The 17,249-nt window shown below is 36.9% G+C and overlaps 1 protein-coding gene across 1 annotated transcript in view; it reads right to left on the bottom strand.

Moving 5' to 3' along the window:
• naalad2 (N-acetylated alpha-linked acidic dipeptidase 2) overlaps positions 1-17,249 on the bottom strand; it is a 71,241-nt gene that overhangs the window by 20,195 nt on the left and 33,797 nt on the right. Inside the window, exons 7-13 of the mRNA XM_039744161.1 lie at positions 16,403-16,589; positions 15,529-15,622; positions 13,127-13,225; positions 8,556-8,641; positions 7,155-7,274; positions 5,158-5,240; positions 55-118 (exon numbers count right to left, since the gene is read on the bottom strand). Of these exons, the coding sequence (XP_039600095.1) occupies positions 55-118; positions 5,158-5,240; positions 7,155-7,274; positions 8,556-8,641; positions 13,127-13,225; positions 15,529-15,622; positions 16,403-16,589 (733 nt within the window). The remainder of the gene's footprint in view (positions 1-54; positions 119-5,157; positions 5,241-7,154; positions 7,275-8,555; positions 8,642-13,126; positions 13,226-15,528; positions 15,623-16,402; positions 16,590-17,249) is intronic.

Here is a 17,249-nt window from a genome sequence, read left to right on the forward strand (position 1 = left end):
GAAAAAAATGTGTACATAATGTCAACAAATAATAAGAGCTGAAGAATATCTTACCCTCTATAGATGAATCTGCATTGATGTAGGCTACTGCTCGGTCCTGAAGAACCTTGGCATTCTCCTACAAGTTTAGAAAATACATCAATATTTGTGAGTGTGAAAAGTAGGTTGTGTGTGTTTTCTGTTTAGTTTGGTGTATTGTTTGTGTACAAAACACAGTATTTCTTTTGTCAGTGTATCTAACTGAACTCTCTGTCTATCTCGTTTATATATATACTACAGACAGTATATGTACTGCTCATAAAATTAAGAGCACACTTAATCATCACAGTTTAACACCAAGTCAGTTAAGCTTCAGGGAAATCAATATGTCCAGTTAGGAAGCATAAGCGATTGTGAATCAACTCCACCTGCTATGGTGCAAATGAAATTGACAACAGGTCCACTGGAGCAACAGCAAGACAACCACCAAAAAGGAAATAGGTTTTGCAGGTGGTAGTCACAGACAATTGCTCACTCCTTATCCTTCCTGACTGATTGTTGTTTAGTTTTGCATTTTGCTAGTGTCTTTGTCATTACTGGTAGCATAAGGTGCTCCCTGCAGCCAATTCAGGTTGAACAGGTAGTCCAGCTCCTCCAGAATGGCACATCCATATTTGCCATCCTAAGAAGGTTTGCCCTGTCTCCCAGGAAGGTCTCGGGAGTATGGAGGAGATAGCAGGTGATGGGTTGTTACACTAGGAAAGTTGGACAGGGCTGTAGTAGGGTATCAACCCAGCAGCAGGACCCGTATCTGCTCCTTTGTGTGAGGAGGAACAAGAGGAGCACTGCCAGAGCCCTACTAAATGAACTCCAGCTGGTTACACGTGTGTATGTTTCTGACCAAGCTGTCAGAAGCAGACTTTATGTGGGTGGCATGAGGGCCCATCGTCCTCTAATGGTACCTGTGCTCATAGCCCATTACCATGCCCAGAACTGGTGCCCAGTTCTCTTCACAGATGACAGCAGGTTCACACTGAGCACAAGTGACACACATGAAAGAGTCTGGTGAGGCTGTGGTGAACGTTATGCAGGCTGCAACATCATCTTGCATGACTGGTTTGGCAGTGGGTCAGTGATGGTTTGGGGAGGCATATCCTTGAAGGGTTGCACAGACCTCCACATGCTATGCTACAGTACCGTGACTGCTGTTAGGAACTGAGATGAAATCCTCATAGCAACTGCCAAACCTTATGCTGGCAGCTGGTGCTATGGGCCCTGGGTTCCTCCTGATGCAGGACAATGCCCTGCCTCATGCAGCGAGAGTGTTAAGGCATTAACTGGATGACGAAGGCACTGATGCTATTGACTGGTCTGCACATTCCCAGAACTGAATCCAACTGAGAACCTCTGAGACATTATGTACTGGTGCATCCAACACTGCCAAGTAGCATCACAGACTGTCCAGGAGCTCACTCACTGATGCCCTGATCCAGGTCTGGGAGGACAACACCCATTGTTTTATCTTTGTTTTTATCTTCTCTTTGTTTAAATTTTTTTTATGTAGAACTTTGAGGTTTATTACAAATGTAAAGTGCCTTATAAATAAAATGAAATTATTATTCAATTATAGATTCAAAATAGGTTAATGAATGATACAGAATAAGACACATTATGTACTGTACCTATTCATTCCTGTTACACATGGCAATTCTGAAGGGAATCATCTCTACTGATTACTTTCCACAAAAGAAGGTACCTCTGCTTCTCCAGCTTGTCACTAACTATTCCTTTATTAAACAAAAGTAGAATTCTACTGTAAATTCAATCCAAATATGAAAATGGTAACAAGTAAGTCATAAAATGAAAGATTTGACGGAATGTCTTGCTGGCAAGCGGTTCTCATTGGATAGGGATTGCCCGAACAGCAAAGAACAGAGTAAAGTCTTACTTTATACTTCTATCGAAAACACAATGACATACACTTGCACTAAGACAACACAGCTCCATGCTGCCGTGAGAAAACAAGGTCACAAGTTGGTTGCAATCCCTGTCATGTAAGAGACAGCTGGGAAGAAACATGCAACTTTTCCCACAGAAGGCTAAAGGGTGAGTGAACCAGTCAAAACCAGGGATGACTGACTTTTTGGTAGGGCTGGCAATACTTGTTTAATTAGCCATTACACTGAAGCACAGAGTCTCTGACTGAGACAAATGGAACCATGTGGTCCCTTTAGAATATGCAAGAAATGAGCTGTCTTGGAAACATAGGTGGCTCTTTAAGAGATACTAAGCACTAAAGGGAGTAGGGACACTAAGTATAAATAATATTGGGACCAAAATTGACCTAGGGATGTGTTTTGAGCAATATATTTTAGCCTACAAGTGTTATGTCATATTTATATCCTTACAGATGTTAATGTTAAGAGTAAAGTATGCTGAATATGTGTATGGAATTCAGAAGAAAATATTTAATACCCCAGCCATGTGGTAACACCATGTTATCAAAAAAAGAATTGTTTATACCTGCCTTGTTTATTCCAGGTTTTTGGCGAGTCACAACCTATCCTCAGATACAAAGAAAGAACCAAACTCTTGTAGATTTCAGTCCAACATAGAGCACCCTTGTGCACACACCTACTATCAGTTGTTCAGAGATAATTTATAGTCATCAACAAACCTTTAGGATGAGGGAGTAAAACCCTAAGAAAATTCACACAGAAAGATGGGAAAAAAGTTTTCCAGATATGGTGACTTGGGGCCTCATGTATAAACGTTACTTATTTACCAAACTCAAATTTTACTTACACTTCAAACAAATTCAGATTTACAAAGCCATAAGTACATCCAATGCCAAGTGCCTGTATACATCTCAAATCAATTTAAAGCTATGAGCTTTTGCAAAAGCTTTTAGCCACTCCCTGTCACCTCCTTCAAGTAACCATTAGTACTGATCAGCAAATTTTATCAAAGCAGTACTCGCAGCGAATTTGCTGTGTTTTTTCTAACTTTTGACTATGATTTTGACATTTCTGCTTTGACATTTCTCTGACTGCATTCTTTTTTTCTTTGATCTCATAGAGGCATGGTGGTGCAGTGGTTGGCACTGCTGCCACATAGCTCAGGTCACATTTTTGGCCACAATAATCGGTCCAGTATAGTTGGCAGACGTTTCCCTAGCCCTCAGGGACATTTTAAAGATGAATGAACCATTATAATTCAGTCAAATCTAGTTCAGTTAGTCCTTTCCCATTTTGACTTCAATGCATTTCATTTAGTTCGGCGATATTTGCGAACAGTTCCATGACTTCTCCAAACTTGAGGTGAAGCGAACACTGTGGAGTTCACTCATCACTAGTAGCCATGTATGGCTTAAAATGCCTTATTTAAATATTCATGGTCTCATCATCATATGTATTTAACCATGTCCCAGAGTGTCACAACAAACAAAGAGAGAACAGAGGAAATGAACAAAACTTCAATGAATATGAATTTGAGGCATAACTGACTTAAATGGAGGCTCCAAAAACATTCTTTTTGCTGCTTTTTCTGTGGGAGTAACAAATAAAAAGAAAAACACAAGTGAGAGCAGGTGACAGCTGCTCAGTGGAGAGGGAAAAAATTCAAGTAAATGTCAATGCTGCATTAAATGAAAGTCTCTCTACATTCAAAATACAATAACCATGTCTTTGAAATGCCATTGCACTGATGTCCTGAGGTGCAAGGTCTGGTACATCTGTGTGCTCATTTTGTCCTGTCTCAAGTGGCAGAGGCAATCCATATTTTTGCACTACATTGTGTGGTACTGCACAAGCCATTGCGGTGTACAGCAGTGTGGCTGGCTGCACAAGTAGTGAGTTTTTAGGGATTGTGATGAGTTTTTGGCCTGTGATAATGACTAAATTATCAGCCAATTCAGATCTCCTAGAGCTGTGCTCTTGGAGCTGTGTATTGAATTGCCTATGTTAATGTCAACATTGCAGAGACTAGCAGAAATTACGTGATCCTTGTTCCATTACAAGTTGTAACAAGCGTTGGGTGTTTAGTTACTGGTGCTTTTCAGTGAGAACTGGCTGAATGGTCAGGAATCACAGTCATCGCTAAGCCGTGACATGCCATTAGTATGGGATGTTGAAATCAATGCTTGAAATTAAATAACTGCTGGTGTACTCCTTTTTGTATCTGTTTCTTCTTAGTGTTTACAATGCATTATAAAATACATATAGTTACTCTGGAGAGTGGCAATTATTTTGATCATGCTTAAATACATGCAAGGTCAGGGTGTGATCTAACACAGACACAGAAGAGCCAGAACTTCAAACCCAGAGTATAATTAAGATGCTACTCAAATACTTTCCTCACCTTTCAGGGTGAGCAGCCTGAGATCAAAAGGCAAATTGCATCCATTGCTGATTTTCTTAATGTAATCGGTGCAACTGACTGCACACATATTGCGGTTAAAGCACCACCCCAGAATGAGTTTGCTTTTCTAAACAGAAAACACTTGTATTCAATATACAAAATGTAATGCTCATATACTGCATGTCTGACTACCATTGTTTCAGGTGGTCCAGCTAAACCCATGACTCCTTTATATCTCCAAATAGGAGTGTGGGAAGCATAATCCAGGGTCATGCTGTGTGTGATGGTTACTACTTCTATCATACAACACACACATTTTATAGACAAAACAGACAGGGTACACACTAAGGATATTAATGCTTTATGCACTCGTTTAATGTTATTACCAACGTTGAAGACAGCTGTAAAGAGAGAACATATCATTGAACTGTGATATGGCTACTTTAGAATCATCGGAATGGGACTGACACGTAATTGAAATGCACAATTGAACAAGATTTTCTGTTAACTTTATTGTCCTTCCACCTGGATTTGCTAAACTGCCAACACTAAAAAAAGTCTACAAAGGACTTATGCATCATTATCCAGTTTTCAAACCAAGTTCATGTTTTATAAATCCCAACTTTTTCATCAGAAACAATATACATAAGGCTCCAGGTCTGGAATCCTGTTACCATAACAAAACTCAGCTTTGTTGAAATTTCTTTAACATATTAAATACTCTCACCAACTTTCTTAAAGGGTGCAAACTAACCAATGTGTTATATGCCTGATCTACCTGTTTTATTACAAAAAAATAACATAAACTCAAAGACACACCTCTGCCCACTCTGTTGAGCCTAACAAGCCAAATTCTTCTGCATCCCAGCTAGCAAATATGATTGTTCTCTGGGGTCTCCAACCTAAAATGGAAAAAAGAGAATTAAGGAAGAAGATAAAAATCTAATAAATATGTAAATACATTAACTTTTCACATCAAGTTGTGGAAATTTGTACTTTGCCTCCACTGCTGGCAAAATAAAAATTTAGAAAATGACAATCTAGTGAATTAAGCAAAATAAAGGAAATTACTTAAAGAAAATACGCTAACAGAAGAAGACATTGGATGAATATTACAACTTGGAAAAAAATACATTCCTGTATATACACACAAACTCACAAACTACATATCACTCTGAAGCAACAAGTAAACAATTTATAGCTATGTATTATAATTACATCCACATCCAAACCTTTAATATAAAAATTATTTTTCATGCCAGCCCCGTGACGGTGCGGGTCAGATCCACTCTCCCTGCAGCATTTGGGAGCCTCTTGAACCCGCTACCACCAACAACATACTCGATGGACGAGCCTAGCAGGTGAGAACACAACATAAAGCAAGGGATAGGTGCATAAAGGTGCCGTGCTTTTAATAAAAACAGTCAAAAACCAAAACAGTGTTCAAAAGTGCCATGCAAAAATGTATCATAATAAATAAATAATCCAATAAAACAAGGTGATAGTGGAAGTTAAATCAGTCCATTAAATAAATAATCCTTTAGAAGTGTGATTAAAAACAAACAGAGTGCAGGAAGCTGTCTATAAAAACAAAAGCACGGATGCACCCCTTTAAAAACTGATGTCTTCTTAGCTTAACTCAATACCAGCTCAGGAAGCCAACCTAAACCAGTGCTTCTCAGCCACTTTTGAGTCACAGGTGGCAGTCACTGGGCCACAAGCACATTAGACTTGTACAACCCACCCCTGCCTCTGAAAGGAGTTGTGTGAAATTTTTTTATCCAATTTCTAATTCCTCATGCTTCATCAAGCACTCACTTCATAATCCCACCCAAACACCCCCCAAAAGGCCACTAATCTGATTTTATTTGCTTTTTCTAATCACTCTCATTTCTGACTTCTGGTGGAGGGGTTCGAGGGTGAGCATGATTAAAAACAGAATAAAAATTAGCAAACAGTGCAGTGGACCTCTCAAAGAGATATTTTCCTCAGGAATGCTGCTAATTGGTGTTTATGTATTAATTTCCTCCATTGTGTCAATAGTGCCTTTCTGGATAAAGATTAACAGTTTATCCCACTGCTAACTATTTATATACAGTATATATACAGGGGTGGGCAAAAGTAGGTTTACAGCTGTGAATACCTGAAGCCAGTAATTTGAGCACTTACAAGATTGTACCTAAGTGCACTGTGCCATTGTGACATTCTTTGGAGTTAATAAATCTATTGTAATAATCATAACATGCATGTCTTTTTCCATTATTGGCCCTAAATTGCCATGTCCCTATGTTTGTGGAATGTGTTGCAAGCCCTCAATGGCAAGAATGTATGCATATTTACAAATACATGAATATTAACAGATTAAACATAATTATCTTGTATTTATACTATTTGGGATGGATTAAAAGTCAAAGTGAATTTCAAAATTACTGCTTTATGTTTTTATATGCATTTTCCATACTGCCCCAATGTTTTCTGAGTCGGGGTTACAAATTCAAGCATTCATTCTCAAAATCACTTCATACAGTACAAATCATTATCAAGTCTATCTTGGTGCGTTCAGTGTAAGCCAAGAAGAAACCACTGGGTACAGTGCCAGATACTGTGTATGCAGACACAAGAGGCCAATTTACAGTCACTAATTAACCTTACATGTCTTTTGTATGTAGGAGGAAAGAGGAGAACATGTAATATCCAAACATGCCACAAAAATTAACATAAATATCACAGACAAAATTGTTTAAACAATTTCTAATTCTAACCAAATGTTTTTTTATCCCCTTTTAATTTTCGGATTTAAAAACTGAACAAGTTACCTTGTTTCACAAGTTTTCCTGCACTTCTTACAATTTCATGGACAACAGCAGCGCCAGTTGTTGGGTCAATACCACCAAAAACCCAGGAGTCTCTGTGCCCACCAAGGATAATGTACCTGTCTGAAGAAACACTTCAATTATAATCCAAACAGAATAATACAAGAATTATTAATGGTGCCTAAAATAAATGGACTTTGTAGTGTGCATAACACTGCTGATAAAAAGAAAATCAAGAAATTGTTGATCTTTAAACCTTTGGAACAGACCATTTTTTATTGCACATGCTCTACAATAAAATTAAACATAATAACTGCACTAAATCTCTCGATTATCACAGTCGTATCAGTTTAATTGAGCCAAGATTATTCATTACATGGGATTTATTAATTGGTGTTCTCACATTTTTCAATTAACGTTGCAACTAAGTAGTGAATCTTGTACTTATGAAGACTTTTTTTATACAAATTGTTTTTGGAATCTCAGACTTATGAGTCACACAGTTGAAAAGGACCCTCTAATTGCTTTTAAGAAATGGCTTAAATTAGTATTGTGACACTCTATTGATTAATTACCATAACAATCTGGACTAAATGGTATCTTCTTGTTTTTTAAAATTACTTATTTGTTGATATTCCTGCAATTTCTGTCTATCTATAAAACTTTTTTGGCTTTTCCAAAATGTATATGTAATTTTTTTTTTCAAATTTATCAAGCATATAAATCTCCTTACAATTAGTAACACACTAACCTCTGAAAAATGCAATCAATACTACATTTACAAACACATATGCTTAAAATTTACTGAAATTTAACTAAGCCAAACTCAGCACTGCTTCTTTACTTAATTAAAAAAATATGTAAACAGAGTGCCCATTATGTGAGATATAATGAGAGCTAACTGGTCCAAATGAAGCATAATGGTGTGGATTTTTATTTCCCCTGTTGTGTTGCTGTGGGGGTGTGTCCGACATCAGTCTAGACACAAAGGTATATTTTTTATATTCACAGCTGAACTTGTCAGTCTAACTGCTGCTATAGTCTAAGATCACATTTAAAGTTTCTCTATGACTGAACTAATGAAAGTAGGTGATACATGATAGGCAACAACAAATATAAGTAAACTATACAAATGCCAATCGTTTTTTCAAAATGGTATTAAACTGGCATTAAACACACTAGCTTTGTAATTCATAATGATAAAAGCAGAGCAATGTTGCCAACATCTGGATAAATCTTTAAAAGGAAGTGTGACAATGCACAGTATGAAGTGAAGCTATAGGCCAGTTTAATAGCCTCTTTGTACGCTCTAAATTCTGCTATTAAATCATGTAAATACAATGACAGTTTGTGCAAAGCAGCATAGTGAAACAGCATTGTCATGAGTGAAACTGGCATTCTTACCTGGTTCAGATGCTCCACGTATTTTACCAATGACGTTATAAATTCTAGTCACTTCATTGTTAGTGTGGATGTGCATTTTAACTTTGCTGAAAAAAACAATAAAACAATAAACTTGTAAGTGCTCTTTAAAATGAAACGTCTGTTAATAGTTCAACATATTCACTAGCATGCATTTTTATTAGCAGACTAATCCCCTTGGTCTATTTATTTTCATTAGGTTCCTTGCACATGCACTCACATAATAACAAAAATATCCTAATAACAATAACAATTAAGACAGAATCAAAGAGTGTAAGACAACATCAACTATAATTTAAATATCTATCTTAATTAAAGGATAATTGTCTGTGTGGTTGTGTATCTGTATGTCTGTCCAGTTGCTATGTCTCTGTCATTCCAATAGATGGCACATCACAAATATTTGTAGTAATGCCTTTTATAACTACAACTGTTTCTGATGCATCATCTGTTGGAATGACACATACAATGCCTTTTATTACTGCATGCATTACATTCCAAAACATGGTGCACTGCAAACATGAATGCTGAGGTCTACAATGATTACTTAGATTTCAACCCGACTTAAGACAGGTAAAACAGATGTATTCATGTTACTGAGTGACCATAATGGGATGGCAAATAAACGATTTGCAAACACTTCAATTAGCTTTCCAGCGACGTTAATGGGGTACTTATCTAAAAATGGAGATAGCTTGTGTGCTTCTCACTCATTTTTTTTGCCATTTTCTTACGCCCTTGCCCATACCCACTGTTCCACATTCTATATAAATTGCTTAAAATTACTTAAAATCTGCACAGTTTTCTCACATGTCCATCCTGGTGTTACTAATATAATCATGGATGTACCTATATAGTACTTGCATGACACATATTTGTTTGTCTTTCTTAACCCTTGATTTTGAATAAAATATTAAGGGCCAGGCTCTCTAGCTTATTTTCCAGTGGTCAGCAAGAGATCCTTCTCAGATTTTGTGGTTCCATATACCACAGCTGAGCACATTTAAAGCCATCAACGTGATTCTGAATTGTTTAGTATTTCCTTTCTGGGGTTTAATGTTATTACTTTACTTCTTCATGGTAGATGTGAGGAGGGCCTTTGCTTTCAACTACTGGGCACTAAAGCTACAAGGACCACAATTCCCCGGAGATCATGTGATCAGGTCAGATATGAAATATGCCCATACCTGGCCTAAAACCTTTCTTCAGGAGGAAATTTGCATTTAAGGTTTTAGGCGGCCAACATTATACAAAAATGGTAATTGAGTAAAATGTTATATCCCTAACAGTTAAATTTATTCAATTATTATAGATACAATGTAACTAAAAATTAATGTTGTAATGTTCATATACTTAACCATTTTTAAGAATTTTTCAAATACTCATTTAGCGACCTACATAAAAATAGAGTACATCTAATTTATTGCAGAACTAATAACACCTGAAGCACTCAAGTCACCAATGGTGCAGTTAAAGCATTTACAATGTTCTACCAGTGACACCTGGAGATGCATCACCAGTTATGCATTTCTTTTTGTGTCCATATCTAGTCAGATAAAAATAAGTCCCAGCAACATAGAGACATGCGAGTTGGTGTTTTCGGTACTGGATGGACTCCATTTATTGCAGTTTGTATTTTGAGACACGATAAATTAGTTTATAAGAATATATGTTGCAGACAGTGGTTAGTGATGCTGTCTCACAACTCCACAGTTCCTGATTCAGATCACAGCATTGCCACTGTTCATCCACCATTTAAACATTTTTCTTGTGCCTGCATGGATTTTGTAAATGTACTCATTGGTCTTCACAGATTTTAAACACATATTGGTTAGGTTGACTGGAGAATCTAAATTAGATCAGTGTGAATGCGTGAATTGGATGGTCAATCAGCATGTCACTGTCCCAATTGCAGAAGACTTAATAACTGGTCATTATGTATCTGTATGGCATTTGTGGCACATTAAATGAACATGTCAAAGAGATCATGATGTTGAGAACTACATAATGTGATTGCAATATTTTGATGTGAAAAGAGGATTCTTCTAGCATATCCTATAGATCAGTGATAATATTCTACTTTTTAACTGTGTGTATTTGAATAGAATACAAATAGATTTAAAATCAGCTTTGGATTAAATCATTTTTTCACTTCTCAAAACTAAAGTGTTATATTGTGTATTTGTTAATTAGCTGTAGTTTGATATTTCTGTTTAGTAGACTTGTAGCATTGTATGCAGTACAGTTCACAAGGGCCAAATCCTAGTCTTTATTATTCTGTGTGGACTTTGCATGTTTTCCCCATGTTATTTTGGGAATACTCATAGGTTAAGATGACTGGTGTCTCTGAATTGGTCCTGTAAAAATGAGATTGGGCACATCATACCACCTACTACAAGTGACTTCAGTGAATAAGTAATTCATAACCACACCACACCTTGCCACAGTAAAAAATGGAATGACTGAGCTGTTCTCTGGCTAAGTGCACTACTCAAGACTTCATGAAGATGGGCACATATCACCACACACACAAAGCTGTTCTCTTGTAAAGTAGATTAATAAATATTGCATTGCCTGTTGCTTTATACTTTTTATGGCATACAATACATTCACCCATTCAAAATAATATCATTCAATTAGTTTTCATCAAGCCAGGAAAAGTGCCCACAGAAATAGTTTGATTAAAATTGCTTGATCTTCCTTTTCTCACTTTTTTTTAGGTTACCAAATTAATCTAGAATGTTATCTTAAATATGGGAGCCACTTATATTATATTGTGTTTGGTCTTTGTGAAAATATTTTATTAAAATATTATAAAATATTATTTATAAAAATAAAAGCCTACTTTGGAAAATAGAGATATGTTATTGAACCACCAGTCTCTTTTACAGCTAGCAGTTAAACATTTGTACTATTAAATGTTAATGTACGTGCTAGCTTGAGAGGTCCTGTAACTTCAAAGGGGTTAATATACTACAATACTTAGGTCTTCTGTGGGAGCTGTATGACCTTTCCATTGCTAACAAAAACAATTCAAATAGCTGTATAAACATAAGAGATAATGTGTACACTGCAAAATGTATCACTGTTATCTAGTAAGCCATCACATAATCTTAAGAAAATTAGCTCCTGAATTTTTAATGGTAAGTATATTCAATTGTTAATCTTTACATATGTCAACTCAGTTTATTTAATCAATTTTTCACTTCAATAAAGAGCAGAAAATATTGTAAATTCCAAAATATTGGGTAGAGGGTTCCAGTATATGCCTAAATGCTATAATACATATTTGTTCCCTTAGCAAACAGATCCTGAAAAAAACTAAACCCTAAAGAAGTAATAAGTGTTTTTCTCATGTTGGTATTCCCAATCAGGCATACCTTCTATCAGAATTTAATAAAAAAGGATGGTTTTGGTGAAAATTTCAACAAGACCTTAATGCAAACAAGAAATTATGTTAGTTCTGCACAGGATACAAATTTGTCACTACTATCCTTAATTACTAAAGCAAAATTCCCCCGGACTAGGGACAATCATGACTACAGAGGTAATCCAAACAGACAAATAGTTAACATAGAAATTACAAAAAGCTGGATGAGAGAGATTGGAATGAGATCTCACCAACTCCTCTTTGCATATAGACATACCACATGCCTCTACTGGGTTTTCTCCCTTTGAGTTGTTGTATAGGATAGTGGTTCTCAATCTTTATTCTTCTAAGGCTCACCAGTATACTACAACAATATGTGAGGATTCCCCTACACAGATCATGATATTCACCATCTTGTGCTTTTGCTGCTGTCTTGACAGAGGTATTTGCATTACACTTAAATTTACTAACAAAAGCTTATTTGCTGTGAGTCCTGCCCGTGTTTTTAAGGGACAATACACACAATTCATAGGCTATATTATACTAAGTATAATTTGTTTTATGCTAGTGTCTGAATTTCTCAATCGTAAGATAAAGTCAGTAGCCATTTTTAATAATAAACAATAACTACTGAAATACAGAATATGTGACTGCATAGATATTTGATCAAAACAAAAGCTGCTCACTACTTATTTGCCTTAAATATTACTTTTTAAATTAAACACAAAAAGATAAGTTAAGCTGCAGAAGGGTGGTGAGCCTTGACATCTGTGGAGCTTTAAAAATGGCAGAAACGGCATGTTTGAAACCAGTCTTTCATAAGACTGTAAGATGTTTCTGCCATGGCAAAACATTACAGTTCTTTAAGGCAGTGAGGTACTACATGTATGTCACTTTCTTGTATGCCATTATGAGTAGTCTATTCCCATTCTAACTACAGGTTATTAGCTACATTGAATTTCTACAATTATAACGTTTAAGAAAAGCACTGAGCTTGTTTAAAGGAAACATGAAAATGTATCTGCTTTCATAAAATGAACATCAACAGATCCAACAAAGTTTACTGGTCTACAAAACAGCCAAAATGGAAAAAAAACTTGAAGTAATGAGGTAAATGCTTCAGGTTTCTAATAAAGTTTCCAAAAGGCATGAAATACACTGAAACAATATTAGACAGTCTCACCTCTTAGCAAATGGTCCATTGAATCCTGGCCCAATATTGTAGGATACATTCAGGGAACCCTTCCATGTTTTATCGGGAGGTGCCTGTCCTCCCATATTCCTAAGTAAAGAAATTAGAGTTTTATATATAAGTGTGCTTTTGATAATAACTTAAAGGAATTCCTTTCCAGGCGGGGGCTATTAAAATATATATTTTTTTTCTATAAGACAGTAACTGCAATGGTTAATACAACTTTGTGAAAAAAAATGATAAAGGTGTATAAAACTAAAAAATGCTGAGGAAAGACAGTCATACACAATCAATGGAAAATGGATTTAACTGATCTTCTTTCCTATTAATAAAGACAACTATACTATTCACTTTTCTATTCAACTATTGAAACAGTTTTTTTCTTTTGAAAACAGATGTTAGCTTCACTGCTGACATGTCCTTTCACATTCTTCTTGCCCCTTACTCTGTTCCTTAAGTTATGTTGCTAAGCAGAAGAATATGAGAATACCACCCTTCAGGGAGTGCTCAAGCTTTGTGGCTTTGTGAGAACGATTAGTTTGGGCATTGCACTTCTGAAATATATTGATGAAACATGTGATGTTCTGGGACTAGCACTCAACTCCTAGCCAGCTGAATGGAGTTTACACATTCTCCCTGGATCTGTATAAGGTTTTTTTTTATGTACATTGGCTTTCAGCAGCATTCCAAAGATATTCATATGAGTAAATGTGGGTGTCTGTAACCATGACAGGCGATATACAGTTGCTTCCTGTGTGAGGTCCAAATGTGTTAGGGTACAAAATGAGTCTCCACAATTTTGGAAAAAAATATGTAGGAACCATAGGATATATAGAAATAATTTATATAATAAACTAGCGTGGGGCGGCACGGTGGCGCAGTGGTAGCACTGCTGCCTCGCAGTTAGGAGACCTGGGTTCGCTTCCCGGGTCCTCCCTGCGTGGAGTTTGCATGTTCTCCCCGTGTCTGCGTGGGTTTCCTCCGGGCGCTCTGGTTTCCTCCCACAATCCAAAGACATGCAGGTTAGGTGGATTGGCGATTCTAAATTGGCCCGTGGGTGTGTTTGTGTGTGTCCTGCGGTGGGTTGGCACCCTGCCCAGGACTGGTTCCTGCCTTGTGCCCTGTGTTGGCTGGGATTGGCTCCAGCAGACCCCCGTGACCCTGTATTCGGATTCAGCGGGTTAGAAAACGGATGGATGGATAAACTAGCAGATTACCCAGTGGCTTCACTCACTGAGTGGAAGGGAAAAATGTGTGGCTCTCATGAGGCAATGGCATTAATGACCCAATTCTATGGCAGATTTGCCCCCGCATTTTAAATGTCGGCATAAAGCCAGACTCCTTGGTGGCAGCCGTGGTGCCAAACGATGTCATCTGAAAACACGAATTGTATTTCCTAATGTTCTGTAGAAAATGAGTTGACTGTGGATTTGTGCCAGAAATAAGAGACAACAACGGTTCAGCAGGATGGCTTAAAGGTGTTAATTTCACCTTGCCGTCTGAACAACACATCCCACATGATTCAAATGTAACCCTCTGTGCTTGGCAGTACTCACACATGATGTCCATATCTCCTATTGTAACTTTTGGAAGTAGGCAACAATCTTTTTCAATATTATAACTGAATCCCTCCATATACAGACCGTGACACCTGTGTGACGTGGTAGCCTGTGAATACTGCATCCATCGAATTCGATTCTGTTCAGCACGTTGATCGGGTGTTTGTGAAGCTGTCAGTTGTGATTGTCGTATACGCTGATCAGCGAGCTTGCGAGCCTTCTCTCTCGATCTGCTTCTGTCTCACTTTCTCTGTGTAGCCTGACTGTTGTGGTCATACGTAATTTCTGCTTCAAACGCGAATGTGCGAGTTCATTATAGTATGTTCTGTGGTCATACGTAATTTCCGTTTCAAACACGAAAAGAATTTTTTATATATATATAGATAGGTACCTTGGATTGATTGACTGGCTGATTCATTATTTTGCAATAAGTACTCCACCATGTCACAAAGCTAAAGGCATTACAATAGGAAATGTTAGACATTTGTAATAGTTATTATAAACCAATAATGCAATTGTTCCTTAGTATAACAGTGTTATCTAAAAGTGGAAGACATTTTTTGTATGAAGTGGTTATTTAGAACCAATGAAATACAGCTAAACAATAAAAATTGACCTAATAAACAAAATATTTATGTGACTATATAAAAATAAAAACCCTCTGATGTCCTCCTACCTCCTAACCTCACCCCATTCCTTTCTGGCATAAACTTACTGTAGAGGATCAAGACAAATTATCTGACTGAGAAGAAGAGAAGAACCACTGCCCAGGAGACCCAATACCCCACATGTTGTAGAAAACATTCTAAAATTAAATCCAGTTGTTTGGCTTACTTGAGTAACTTCTCTGCATCGTGATAGCCAATAGGATGCACAGGAATTTTTGGAAGGCCAGCTCCCTCAGCAGTATTGTATCTATATGCATATTCTGTGAATTAAAAAAATGGTTTATATTTAAAGAAACTGTGAAAAGAGGTATACATATTATTAAGTTCAACAAATTCTCACACATTCATCAATGTAAGGTTCCATTCATCTTATATCAATATTAAACTGCATAATGATTGACATGAAGAATAGAACAAATAAGGAAATCAGCGAAAAGTTAGATGCTGAAAATAGATTTTAGCTATGGTAACTAAGGGCGGCACGGTGGCGCAGTGGTAGCGGTGCTGCCTCGCTGTAAGGAGACCTGGGTTTGTTTCCCGGGTTTTCCCTGCGTGGAGTTTACACGATCTCCCTGTGTCTGCGTGGGTTTCCTGCAGGTGCTCCGGTTTCCTCCCACAGTCCAAATACATGCAGGTTAGGTGCATTTGGCGATCCTGAATTGTCCCTATTGTGTGCTCTGTGTGTGTGTGTGTGCCCTGCCTGGGGATTTGTTCCTGCCTTGTGCCCTGTGTTGGCTGGGACTGGCTCCAGTGGGATGGACAATGGATGGATGGCTGGATGGATAACAATGACTGAAAAGGGAGCATAGTCAAAGTTGTCTTACGTGTTATTACACACTTATAGGTCAAGAAAGAAAAAAATAAACTAAAACAACTTTTTAGTGAAGTTTATATCCCTACAATTTGTTTTTTAAATGAAGAAAAATGTAATCAAAAACACTGAAATTTCATATTATTTTTGTCTTGAATCTGAGATACCAGAGATAAAAATAAAACATTTTAAGTCATTTATACAGGAAACTATAGGAAAATATCAGCACCTTTGGCAGGGTAACCTGGGGTGAGGGGGTCTCCTGCACCATTAAGATTCAAAACATTGCCTCGCTGGGCTCCTCCACCTGGCAGATTCCAGCCATCAGGATAAACATTCACTCCTGGAGCACAATAATCAGCTGGGTCTGAGAACAAGATAATACCCTTAGCACCAGCTAATATTGCATTTTTCACCTGATAGAAGAAGAGCAAATTCAGATGTATTAAAAAAGTGCAACAATAACAACATCATAACACTCCTGTTACCTCTGTATACTACTTATAACAAGACAATTTGTAGATTATATAATTGGATAAGCTGCATTATCATCATCATGTATTGACATATTTTGAGATGCACGTTATGAATTACAATATATGGTGATCCACGTGACTACAGACTCCACTAAAAAATCTTAGGGAATAAAGTGATACGCTCATTGTCAGTCTGTATTCTCTTGGCTAAAGAGAGATTTAAACCTATTTCCACAACTGGATATACAATACATAAATTAGAAACAACAATAAGCATGAAGTTAGCGCATACAGAAGTAGCTGGGTGAGGATTTTGGGAAATTTTGGGAAATTCTTTGTTTAAAAGCTTTAAAACCCTTGTGACTGATATTTGTTTAACTGGAATACCTGTACTGTATAAGAGATTAATGGAATTATTTTAAATATTGTTTCATAAATGTCATTATATATCACCTCTTTGACCATCCTTAAGATAAGCCAGTTAGGAAAACTGGAAAATGGAACAACATGTTTTAATTTGTGAATACATGTAAATGTTTATTTTGTTACAGTCTTAACACTATAATCACAAGAAGTGCAGGACCCACAGGCAAGCTAATG

This window comes from Polypterus senegalus, chromosome 2 (genome assembly GCF_016835505.1).
Source record: "Polypterus senegalus isolate Bchr_013 chromosome 2, ASM1683550v1, whole genome shotgun sequence".
NCBI lineage: Eukaryota > Metazoa > Chordata > Cladistia > Polypteriformes > Polypteridae > Polypterus > Polypterus senegalus.